Source organism: Canis lupus, chromosome 24 (assembly GCF_048164855.1).
Source record: "Canis lupus baileyi chromosome 24, mCanLup2.hap1, whole genome shotgun sequence".
NCBI classification, from domain to species: domain Eukaryota; kingdom Metazoa; phylum Chordata; class Mammalia; order Carnivora; family Canidae; genus Canis; species Canis lupus.
In genome coordinates, this window is record NC_132861.1 from 32,004,140 (window position 1) to 32,017,204 (window position 13,065).

The 13,065-nt window shown below is 46.4% G+C and overlaps 1 protein-coding gene and 1 long non-coding RNA gene across 2 annotated transcripts in view; one reads left to right on the forward strand and one right to left on the reverse strand.

Annotated features, from left to right (window-relative positions):
- Positions 1–209: 209 nt before the first annotated feature.
- LOC140615980 (uncharacterized) lies at positions 210–8,146 on the reverse strand. Its single transcript, XR_012016493.1, has 3 exons — positions 7,655–8,146; positions 7,331–7,449; positions 210–648 (listed from the first exon to the last, which is right to left on the reverse strand). It is a non-coding gene; the product is annotated as an uncharacterized lncRNA (long non-coding RNA).
- An 82-nt stretch (positions 8,147–8,228) lies between these two features.
- TRIM35 (tripartite motif containing 35) overlaps positions 8,229–13,065 on the forward strand; it is a 30,393-nt gene continuing 25,556 nt past the window's right edge. The window contains exon 1 of the mRNA XM_072796191.1: positions 8,229–8,752. Within this exon, the coding sequence (XP_072652292.1) occupies positions 8,318–8,752 (435 nt within the window). The 5' untranslated portion in view covers positions 8,229–8,317. The remainder of the gene's footprint in view (positions 8,753–13,065) is intronic.

Below are 13,065 nucleotides of genomic sequence, written 5' to 3' on the forward strand. Positions count from 1 at the left end.
GTTTGCTCTCATATTGTGTATGCTGTTCCCTCTCATATTGTGTTTGAAAATGTTCATAGTGAAAAAGTTAAAATAAATAAAATCTTTCCATAGAGGAAAAAGAAATGTATTCCTGGAAATAATCTAAAGTGAATCTCTTTGGGGAAAAATAAAACCATATTAAATCCATTGAGAAATTAATTTTGGGTAACCGAGAGAGAGAGCAGATGGAGAAGTCAGGAGAATTTTATTTTCCTTTTAAAGTCAACAGGCAGAGCCTCAGTGCCACAGAGGCCAGGCAGTTTCCACAGCTCCCCAAGGTGGCTGCAGGGCAGCGGGCTGTAGGTGCTCCTGCAGAGTGCCCGTGTGGAAGTAGAGCCTGCCCTGCTGCTCTGCCCATTTCGAGTCAGCAACATGACTTCTATGACTTTGGCCTTCTTGACTTTCAATCCCTTACTCCCATCTGTGAGTGAGCTCACCAGGTCCCCACAGCTGATGGATAAGCTCTGAAGCAACTGCATGACTGTGTGAGTGAGCCTTGTCTTGCCATTATTGACATCTGCAATTCTAACAAATGTGGATGGCTATCTGTGCCTCGCCCACACTAGGAAGCATCAAGTGGAATTGAGAGCAGGCTGCTACAGGCAGATTGGTTGTTAGCAGTAAGGTCTAAAAAAGAAAAAAAAAATAATAAAGTGCCTAGCAAATGCAAGGACCCTTAAAACATAGGCATCTGTGGCCATTTACAGAACAGAGAGAAACCACCCTACATCCTGTTTAAGTCCTGAGGGCGCCCCTTTTTTACCCAGAACAGCAATTATTGTCTATTTTGGTAAGTCATGAAGGGAAGTTTAAATTATGTCCTGCATCCTATATTTTAGAGGGGAAAAAAATCACACATTTATAAAATGTCTATTCAAAATATTTGCAATAAAATAATTGGGTATTTAAAGAGAAATTTCAGGAACATGGAAAATCCATTTAGGTTTCATTTTGTCAAGAACCAAGTTGTTGCCTGTCTGTACTAGAGTATTTTACCACCCTACCTCTTTCACAGAGTAGCAGCAGTGTGTAGCCTTCACTGGGGACATCCATATAAGGTGTTGAAAGGCCTGAATGTCTACAGAAGCAAGGCAGGGAATATGAGGGAAGGAAGTTAGCTGGATAGGGTCTGTGGCAAACTGGAGAACAAATGTCCCTCCTACAGGGAGCACCTGCTATTCAGCTCAAGTCTACTGCCATGCAGAAGATGCTTAATGTAGCAATGAAGCAAGAGCTTTCTTTTTCTAAAAGCAAGAGACAATCAACTGTCCAGAAAGAGATTAATAACTCTATTTACCATAGTATTCAAAAGAGGAAAATACTTAGGAATGAGCCTCATGAAGGAGGCAAAAGACTTGCATGCTGAAAACTACAAAACATTGCTAAAGGAAATCACAGGACACAAATAAATGGAAAGATAGTCTGTGTTTATGGATTGGAATACCTGATACTGTTGTGAAGATGTCAATACTACCCAAAGTGATCTACAGATTTAGTGCAATCTCTATAAAAATCCCAACAACATTTAATGCAAGAAAAAAAAAATCCATCCTAAAATTTATAGGAATCTTAAGGGACCCTGATGGTCAAATGATCTTTACAAAGAAGAACAGAGTTGGAGGTCTCACACTTCTAGATTTCAAAACTTATTACAGTATAATAATGAAAACATGTGGTGCTGACATGAAAACAGACATAAAGACCAATGGAAGAGAAGAGAGACTCCTCAAATAAACTCTTGTGTATAGAGTTGAATGATCTTCAACAAGGATGCCAAGGCTAGTCAATGATCTTCAACAAATGGTGCCAGGAAAACTGGATATCCACATGCAAAAGAGTGAAAGGGGACCCCTCCCTTATACCATATGTAGAAATTCAAAATGGAAGGGCTCCTGGGTGGCTTAGCTGGTTAAGTGTCCAATTCTTGGTTTTGGCTCACATCATGATCCCAGGGTTCTGGGGAGCACTGGGCTCTCTACTCAGTGGGTAGTCTGTTTCCCCTCTCTCTCCCCCTCTGCCCTGCTCATGCATGCTAATAAATAAATCTTAAAAAAAAATTAATCCAAAATGGATTGAAGACCTATTCGTAAGACTTAATACTATAAAGCCTTAGGAAAACATTAGAGAAAAAGCTTCATAACACTGGATTTGGCAATGGTTTCTTGGATATGCCATCAAAAGGCAATAAAAGTAGAAATAGATCAGTCGGACTACATCAAAATAAATAATTTCTATGCATCAAAATCAACAAAGTGAAAAGGCAACCTACAGAAAGGTAGGAAATATTTGCAAGTTATATATCTGATAAGGGGTTAATACCCAAAAGGTAGAAAAAACTCATACAACAACAAAAAATTATCTAATTTAAAAATCGGCATCACATCCAATAGAATGCCTACAATAAATAGAAAAGAATAAGTGGAGGCCAAGATGTGAGGCAACTGGAACCCATTTGCACTACTGGTGAGGATGTAAAATGGTGCGGCTACTATGCAAAATAGTATGGCAGTTCTTCAAAACAGTAGAAGTAGAATTACCTTTATGATTCACAGCTTCCACCTCTGGGCTTATATCCAAAAGAATTGAAAACAGAGCTTCAAAGAGATGTTTATGCACTCATGTTCATAGCAGCATTATTCACAAGAGCCAAAGGTAGGAGCAACACAAGTGTCCATGGATGGATGAATGGATAAACAATGTGTTCTATCCACACAATGGAATATTATTCAGCTTTAAAGAAGGAAGGAGAATCTAACACAGGCTGTAACATGGATGGACTTTGAGGACGTGATACTAAGTGAAATAACCCAGAACAAAAAGACGAATGCTGTATGATTCCATTTATATGAGGCACCTAGAATAATCAAATTCATAGAGACAGAAAGTAGTCTGGTTGGTTGCCAAGAGCTGGGGGAAGGATGGGACAAGATCTGTTTAACAGGTAAAGTGTTTCAGTTTCGCAAGATGAAAGGCTATGGGTACTGATTATAGACCAATGAAAATATACTTACCATTACTGGACTGTACATTTAGAAATGTTTAGGATGGTAAATTTTATGTTTCTTTTAGCACAATTAAATCTTTTTAACTGGGGGAAAAAAAAAGCAAAGGTAGAAATCTGACTAATGTGAAATCTCCTGATTTGCAAATGTTTGCAACTGTCCTGAACCTAAAGTTACCTACCTAATGGCAATTTTCCCCTCTTTCATAATACATAGCCAAGTCTCAAATACATCTCAGTGACCATCCCTCCACTTCTGTGACTCAGGTAAATCCTGACTGGTTCAAGGCAACCATAGTGGTCATATTCTTCTTGCCAGTGATGCATTCAGAGGTGGGCGTGTGACCCAGTTCTGACCAACAAGATGTGAGAAGTCTTCTGAAGGGTTTTAGAAAAGGTTTCTTGGCTCTGAAAATGAGACATACTAGAGAGAAGTGGCCCTATTCCATTTATGGACATTGGCTGATATCAGGATAGGATGCCTGGAGCTGTTGCAGTAATTTTCCAACCGAAAGGAAGCTATAGGCAGACATTCAAGATGGAAAGAATCTGGGTCTCACTGTCTTTGGGTTGGACATAGCCTTCTTACTGCTAGACTTTCAGTTATATAAGATTCGGTTATATAAGATTATCCATCCTCTTATTGTTTAATCATTTTGAGTTGCATTTTAAAAGTTGAGGCTTACCAAATGTCCATTGATTATGAATGGATAAAGAAGTTGATATATATATATCTTTTTTTTTTAATTTTTATTTATTTATGATAGTCACAGAGAGAGAGAGAGGTGCAGAGACACAGGCAGAGGGAGAAGCAGGCTCCATGCACCGGGAGCCCGATGTGGGATTCGATCCCGGGTCTCCAGGATCGCGCCCTGGGCCAAAGGCAGGCGCCAAACCGCTGCGCCACCCAGGGATCCCCTATATATATATCAATAGTGATATATATATATCACTATTAGCCGTAAAAAGAATGAAAGTTTGCCATTTGCAATGATGTAGATGGAGCTAGTGTGTATTATGCTAAGCAGATTAAGTCAGTCAGAGAAAGACAAATACCCTATGATTTCATTCATATGTAGAATTTAAGAAACGAAACACGTGAACATAGGGGGGGTGGCAAAACAGAGAGGCAAACCATAGAACAGACCCTTACCTATAGAGAACAAACTGAGGGTTGCTGGAGGGGAGGTGGGCAGGGGGACAGACTAAATGGGTGTTGTGATGAACCACCACATTCTACCCCTGAAACCAATATTACACTATACATTAACTGGAATTTAAATAAAAACTTGAAACAAAAAAAAAATAGAAGTTAGAGTTTAGGTCATAAATGATAAATTATACAGAGGGGAAAAATATGTGGATCAAATAAAAGAAGTCTTCAACAAAATCTGACCCAGAGGCAGGTGATTTACTACCCTAGCTGTATCCCTAATAGCTTACACGAACACTATTTCTTATAGAAGTCCTCTTTGCATTATTCAAACTAAATCAGAGCTCCTTTCTTCCTTTTTTCCCCAGGTTCAGGCTTCAGAGAAGTCCCAGGCCATCAATGGTGTCCCTATCAAGCATCAGACTACAGTAATATCCTCAAAGACTTCCATGGTATTTCTGTTGAATAAGTTCAATCATGTCTGCATCTCTGGTTGCCTATTTCTGGAAGTGGCTTTTGTAATTGCCAGCTCTGCAACTGCTGCATTCAGCGACCATTGTACATAATATTATCCCTGTAATATTCTGATATGAAATCTACTTTTCAGATATTAACAGAGCCACTCCAGCTTTGACTCCTGTTAACATGGTACGTCTTTTTCTATCCTCTTAACTTATATGTATGCTTATATTTAAAGCGGGCTCCTTTTAGGCAACATACAATTGGGTCTTGATTTTCTCTTAAAAATCTAATCTTGTTAATCTAATCTGTCTTTTATTTGCAAGAGTCACTTTCTAGTCTACGGATTTAAAAAGAAAAAAAAAAACAATTCACCCATCTTTCTCCTAGGAATTTTTTTCTCTAACACATTTGAAGAATAGTTGTCATTCCTTACATACATTTTCATGGTTATAGCAGGGGTCAGGAAAGTGGCAGTGCCCAGCAAGAATGCCTGGGGTAAAGGACAGAGACAGCCAGTGGACTTTTGCATTAATTTAGTAGGTATAACAGAGGACCTGAACCGCAAGGTCCTCTGGGAAAGTTCCTTTCTACTGAAAGAAGATACAGAAGCTGGTGACAAATTGTTTATAGTCACTAAGATTTCTCTTTTCTGGTCTCTGGGTATTAGTCACCCTTTATACCAAAATTATGCAAAGGATAAAAAAGTTCAGAGTGTCTGCACTGAGCCACTGGAGCATTTATCTGGACCTTTCCTTTTATGGTTGAGGAAGAGGAAGTCAGAAAAGTGCCCTGGGTCATCCCTCCAGCTCATGGTGGGGCTTGGAATAGAACCAAGTCCTTTCTGATTTCCAGAAAGCCTGGAGAACCTCATTGGTTCTCATTGAATGCTAAGTTTTGTATTGTGCTTAAAGAAAATAAAACCTATTTAATTTCTACTTTTTTTTTTTTTTTAAGATTTTATTTATTCATTCATGAGAGACACAGAGACACAGGCAGAGGGAGAGGCAGGCTCCATGCAGGGAGCCGGACGTGGGACTCTATCCTGGGACTTCAGGATCAGGCCACGGACTGAAAGCGGCGCTAAGCCGCTGAGCCACCTGGGCTGCCCTAATTTCTACTTTTCACCCGTTTTGATTTGCGGCCCCACTTAAGAGTGTGAGAAAAACAATGACAAAACAAACAGGTAAAACCACGCAAGAACATAATGAAACACACAGATAACAAACAGATGGACAGGGCACTGGGATACACAGATAAGAACTCAGTGACAGAAAAGGAAACTAGAAAACGTGATTCCCAGGGAGGTACCTGGAGTGCAGGGTTAATAGCCCCATCTTGTGGCCGTTTCAGACACTGCCTCCAAGGCTAGGTTTTGAGTCCCTCTATTAACTCCAGATCTGATCTAGAACAGTGGGCTGCAAGCTTCTTTTTTTTTTGGGGGGGGGGGGGGCCGCAAGCTTTACAGTACGTGGATATCACTTGGAGAGCCTGTCAAAAGTAGATCAAAGTGGGCCCACGAATCTGCGCTTTTAGAAAGCTCCCAGGTAATGCAGGAGGGCCGTGAACCTGGTGTGAGAAACACTGAAGGAGGCAGCAACTGGTGGTGTTCATCGCCCTGGCATTGTGGCAGAGCGGCTGCTCTGAGGAAAAGTCTGGAAGACAACTGTCAAGACCTGTCAAAGGACTGAGATTTTGGCCTGCTTGCAAATTGACACCGTGGCCTGTCAAAGGTTCAAGAATGCTGGTAGGGGAGACTCCCGGACCAGAGACAAAGCAGCTCGATACTAACAGGCAACGGCGATCCGAGAATTATTTGGGGCCACTTTTCTGAGCCCCGATTCCCAGAAGCCGAAGTGATGAGGGCCATGGCAGGCTGCCTCATACAAGAGGAATTAGAAGGTCAGGGAGACTCATTCTTTCATCACAGGGATTAGGTCGGCCAGATCAGGGGATCCCTGGGTGGCTCAGCGGTTTAGCGCCGCCTTCAGCCCCGGGTGTGATCCTGGAGTCCGGGGGTCGAGTCCCACGTCGAGTCCCACGTCGAGTCCCACATCGAGTCCCACATCGGGCTCCCTGCATGGAGCCTGCTTCTCCCTCTGCCTGTTTCTCTGCCTCTCTCTCTCTCTCTCTGTGTCTCTCATGAATAAATAAATAAAATCTTTAAAAAATAATTAAACTGATAGAAAAAGTCCTCAAGAAAGCCTGACACGGAAATACTTTTGAGAGGAATGAAAACAAAAACAAAACATACCAGAACTTATGGGAAAGAGCAAAAGCAGGGCTCAGAAGGAAATTTATAGCTGTGATAGCTGTGATGTCTGCATTAAAAAGGACGAATGAGGGAATGCCTGGATGGCTCAGCGGTTCGGTGCCTGCCTTCAGCCCAGGGCCTAATCCTGGAGACCCGGGATCGAGTCCCACATTGGGCTCCCTGCACGGAGCCTGCTTCTCCCTCTGCCTCTCTCTCTCTCTCTATGTATAAATATCTGTGTCTCCCATGAATAAATAAAATCTTAAAAAAAAAAAAAACAAAAAAAGGACGAATGATCTCAAATCAATGCCTTTGGCTCAGGGCGTGATCCTGGAGTCTGGGGCAGTCCCACGTCGGGCTCCCTGCATGGAGCCTGCTTCTCTGTGTGTGTGTGTGTGTGTGTGTCTCATGAATGAATTAAAAAAAAAAAAAAGATCTTTGCCTGGAGGGAGGCATTCCAAAAAGAGGCAGTCCGGGCTCAAAGAGGGAAGAATGACACACGGAGAACGGTCTTCCAACAGACTCCGGGCACGCGGACGCATCAGGGCAGAGGCCGGGTACCTGCGGGGAGATCACAGCGAGGCATCACCGGGAAGGGCTGGGGCGCCGGGGCCGGGGGCTGGGGCGCGGCGGGCGCGGGTCCTGCGTCAGGCCCTTGCTCCGTTTGAACGGGGCGTCCGTGGCGGGACCCCCCTTCCCCTGCCCCTCCCCCTGCCCCTCCCCCTCCCCCGTCACGTAGACGAGACACGACCACCGCTTTACTCACTAGGAAACGGCTTCGGAAAGGACTGAGCGCTGCCCCCGTGTGCAGCCGCGGGACGGGGAAGGGGTTTTGGGGCGGTCTCTCGGCGAGCCGCTCCTCTCACCTGTTTGCTCCTCGCCCCAGGGGGCAGGGGTCAGGGGTCAGGGGGCAGGGGTCAGGACCAGGACGGCCGAGCTCAGGGAGCCTCCAAAGCAAGGGTGGGGCACGGGTCCTCACGGCCCGGCCTCCGCTTCGCAGCCACGAAGCGCACGGGTCGCCCTTGTCCAACCTGCGGGCATGAAATTTCCCGGGACTGGTTGAAGAGGAGGCTCCAGAACTTCACGGCGCAGTTCAAGTCGGAAACAGGTTTCCGGTGACACGGAAGCCCTACCGCACAAACGGGGAGTTTCCTTCCCCCGAAACCGGGTCGGACCGGCGGGGACCGGCGGGGACCGGCGGGGACCGCAGAGCGCAGGGATCCACCCCGCGCTTCCGGGCTTTCCCGCGCCGAGCGGAACTGGGGCGGAGCCTCCAGAGCGCGCCCCGCGCGATTGGCCGGCGCCGCCGTCGCTCAGCGCTCCGAGCGGAAGGGGCGGAGCTCCGCTTAACCGCGGGGTCCCGGGGCTTGCAGGCGGGTGGGAGGGGCCGGAGCGAAAGTTGCGGGCTTGGGGACCGGGGGCCGCCGCTATGGAGCTGGGCCCCGCCGTGTCCCCCGGGCCTTCCCGCTCCTTCAAGGAGGAGCTGCTCTGCGCCGTCTGCTACGACCCCTTCCGCGACGCCGTGACTCTGCGCTGCGGCCACAACTTCTGCCGCGGGTGCGTGACCCGCTGCTGGGAGGTGCAGGTGGCGCCCACCTGCCCGGTGTGCAAGGACCGCGCGGCCCTCGCCGACCTGCGCACCAACCACACCCTCAACAACCTGGTGGAGAAGCTGCTGCGCGAGGAGGCCGAGGGCGCGCGCTGGGCGGGCCCCCGCTCCCCGCGCCTCTGCCGCCCGCACCGCGGCCAGTTCAGCCTCTTCTGCCTCGACGACAAGGAGCTGCTGTGCTGCTCGTGCCAGGCCGACCCCCGGCATCAGGGGCACCGCGTGCAGCCGGTGAAAGACACCGCCCACGACTTTCGGGTAAGAGCGGCAGCGCGGGAGGCGGCCGAGCGCGCACGTGGCAGCCGGGGCCGCCCTGGACCTCCGCGCCCCGACCCCCGCGGCCAGGACCCTCAGCTCCCCGCAGAGGGGTCGGCCCAGGGGGCTTGGGGTGGGGGAAGAAAGAACGTAAGCAGGAAGTGTGGAAGCGGGTTACCCGATGCTCCCAAGACGGCCCCACCCGCTTCTGAAGGGCTGAGACCGCGCACCCTTAATGCCCTTCGTGCCAGCAGGGTGCGACACGGCCGGCTTGAGGGGGACAGGTGTGGGCCACGCCCGAGAATCCTGGGGCTGCGCACATTTAGAGGTGTGGGAATCCCAGACCTGGCCAGGGATGCGGAGCCCTAAGATCTCCCCAAAAGAGGTCACGTACTTCCCCAGGCCGGCCCTATGTATTGTGCAGGAGTGGAGAGGCTCTTGGCCTTGGCCCGCCGGCTTACTCTGAGTCACTCCCAGCGCTCCGATGTCTATAGCCCCTGTGGCTATAATAAAGTGAGCAACTTACAGGGCGAAGTAACGTGGAGAATACTTTGGTATACGAAGGAAAAGGGATCAGAAAATAAGGATTTGCCAACTTGGGAGTTTTCAAAAATTTTGACTTTAGACCATATTTTTTTTTTTTCCATTGTGATCCAGAACACCCAAATGTAAGTATCAGTGGAAACAAAAATTCTGTGAAAATGTCTATTGTACTCTGGCGTTTTCTGTTATTTTATATTTATGTATTGTTTTATTTTTAGAAATTGCATGGAATGTGAAACATTAATTTATTTCCTCACCTACTAATGCTTGGGTCAGACCCGCTGGTCAGCTGGTACGAAGCTGAGTGTATTGAAAAGGAGGCACTGCAAGAACCCTTAATGCCTAGTCTCCAGACATATATATTTTTTTTTAATGCCTTTCTTAAGAAATATCTAAAGTTAGAGTTTCATGGACATCTTGACAGAGTTCAGGTGAAGGGGAATGCCACCAATATGCTTACTACATGATTACTACAGTAGCTTGCCAAAGGGATAACCCTATAACTCCTGTTGCCTTATTTGTTTAACAGTGGTCCACAACAATGCTTTTCCCCATTCCCACTGGCAGAAGTGCCAGGTCCTGATTTGGGACAGCTAAAGTAAGTGCTGGGCGTTCTGGGGGCTGGGACCGAGGTAGGGGGGCACACCATGGATCAAGTCATGACTAATCACCATGGGGCTGGCACAGGTACAGATCAGGACGATGGGCAGGGGTCAAGGCCAAGAGCACTAAGGCAGAACCCCCAGGCCTGGCTAATCCAGGATTTAAGATCAGCGAGTCAGGTGTCAGGAAGCACATATGGTCTAATGACAACTTCATGTTCCTTCAGCAGATGCCTTGTGCTGCTAGGTCCCAGGGATACTGCAAGGCATGAGATAAACAACAATTCATACCTTCAAGGAACTTCAAGCAGAGGTCTGAGGGATGAGGAGGTGTTAGCCAGGTGAAGAGGTTGAGGGAGGGTATTTCAGTCAGAGGCGGCAGCATATGAAAGGTCCAGAAGCTGGGAGGCTTGCTTTTCTAGGCACTAAGAATTTGGAAATGCAGAAGCAGCCATGAGGCCTTGGACTCAGGCTTTATTCTAAAGACTGTAGGGAGCAGTAGGAGATTTTTTTTTTCTTTTAAATCTTATTCATTCATTCATTCATTCATTCATGAGAGACAGAAAGAGAAAGAGAGAGAGAGAGAGAGAGAGAGAGAGGCAGAGACACAGGCAGAGGGAGAAGCAGGCTCCATGCAGGAAACCTGATGTGGGACTCGATCCCAGGACTCCAGGATCATGCCCTGGGCTGAAGGCAGGTGCTAAACCACTGAGCCACCCAGGGATCCCCAGTAGGAGGGTTTTTTAAGCAGGGTTATGATGCCGTCAGATTGATGGGCACCCAGGGCGACATGCAAGGAGGCAGGGAGTCTAGTCCTAAAAGATTGAAGGAGAATGCAAGCTAAGTGTGCTCAGCCTGATGCAGGATGCAACTCATTCAGCATGTTAGACAACTATGTGCTATGTTGTGTTCTGGGACCTATTAGGGGCGCTGAGGCTGCTGAAGTAAGACGGAGCCCTCACTCTATGGAGCTTATAGGATAGCAGGGGGCGTCAGACAGTATATGGACAAGTTGTAGTTCTGCGTGACTGGGCACAGAGCAGTATGAGAAGGCTGGAGAGGTGAGACGAGGCCGGAGGGGCTTCCGTCCTGTGCCGTGGGGGGCCTTAAAAGCTTTTAAATAGGGACTTTTAGGAAGAGAGGAGACATGCTTTAGAAAGATCAGTTTGGCAATCATGTGAGGAATTTGACAAAAAGAGGCATCATACTAGCCAGCAAGAGTAATTGTACTATCCAGCACTTTTTGAGCACTTACTGCGTGCCAGGTGCTTTTGTGTGTTTACACATCAACAAATTTAATCCTCACAAAAACCCGATGTGGTTGCATATTAGTTTCCTGTTGCTGTTGTCATAAATTGCCACAAACATGTCAATTTGACATGGCACAGACATATTTTCTCAGAGTTCTGGAGGTGAGGTTAGAAGTCCTAAAATCAAGGTGTTGGCAGGGCTATGTGCCTTTTGGAGACTAGGCTTTATCCAGCTTTTAGAAGCTCCTTCCTCTGTCTTTAAAGCACATCATTCCAACTTCTGTTTCTGTTGTCCATTGCCTTCTCTGACGGACTCTACTGACTTACTCTTATAAGGACCTTCTGATGACATTGAGCTCACCTAGACAATCCAGGATAATCATCTTAAAATCCATAATGTAATCACATCTATAAAGTCCCTTTTTGTCATATAAATAATACAGTCACAGAATCTAACTTTTAGGGTGTGGACATCTTTATTCAGCTTGCTACAGGTAGGTACTACTTCCCCCATTTTACAAACAGTGACCCTGTGTCTCAGGTTAAGTAACTTGTCCAGAGTCACAGAGCGAGTACAACAGAGTTCCTTGGGGCCTTGTTCAGCCCCTACTCTGGCCATGGACTTGGAGAGAAACTTCTCTGGTCCCCGGTTAAAACCTTCCCTCCTGGCTCTCTGTTCTGGTAGCTGTGAGGGCAACTGACGATGTGTGGGTTTTGAAGAGGCCTGAATGGATAGGAACCACTATCCTTCTGTGTGTGTGTGGCACTGTAGGTTCCGTAGAGAAGCCCCTGGCTTCTTTGAGTCAGATAGGCATCACTAAATAATAATCCCACAGTTTTACAATTTCAGACCGACATCTTGTGAAGGACAGTATAGGAGCTTATAGACTGCTGTAACAAGAAAGCCCACTCTTGTCTGGTGGGAAGTGATTTTCAGAGACCAGAAGGCTCAGGAGGAGTTGGCTAAGGGAGGGGCAGCAAGCAGCGGGCGCAGGGCCAAGGGCAGGGTACGCAGTAGTCCAGAGACGTCTGGATAAGGAATGAAAGTGTCCCGGACAGATCCCAAGGGGCATCAGGCCATGTTAAAGATCTGAGATTTTGTCCTAAGTACTGATGGGAAGGACCTGCTGAGATATCCAAACCAGAGCACAAAGTGGTTGAACCAGAGCGCTGGAATGCATGTTGGAGCTTGAAGGGACATCTTCTAGCACATGTTTCTCAACTTTGAATAATGTACCCATTCTTCTTAAAGAAGAACCTGTTCCAACACTGCATCTTAAAACATATTCCATACATATAAATACTAAACTAGTTTAAATGCCTCTTGTTGCACACAGAGGCAACAACAAAAGTTGAGATTAAGCACAAACAAAACTAAAATCAATTCAGGTCTAAAGTACTCATCACAAGACTTTATTTTGCTTAAATGAAAGCATTGCTCTTGGTGGCTATGAGGCTTGTCTGGCAATAGTTGTGAGACTCCTTTACTGTCTTCTAAGTGATTATTTGATTTGGCAGCCTAAATTTCCTTCATTAAACATCCAAAACTTTTCCTGTGATACACTTGGCCTTCATTTGGATCTAGCACCTCCTTCACACATTAAGTGAATTTCCATTCTTTGCTTATTAGACCAAGACAATGAAAGTAGTATAGATTGGTGTCAAGGAAGTTGTTAACAAATACAAATGCTGGCACCAGAGTTGGAGGAACTGAAAGCGTGTGTCAGCACTGTTTACAAGGTGATGCAGAAATGGTTTACCTTAGTTTCAGGGTTTTTTTTTTTTTGTTGTTGTTGTTGTTATTATTGAATGAAAACGCTAATTGAGAACTTCCTTGGAAAACTTGGAGATTCCCGAATACATAAGCCATGGAGCACTGTGGGGAGATGATTCCATTTCACTAGTGAGAAGGCAGAAACTT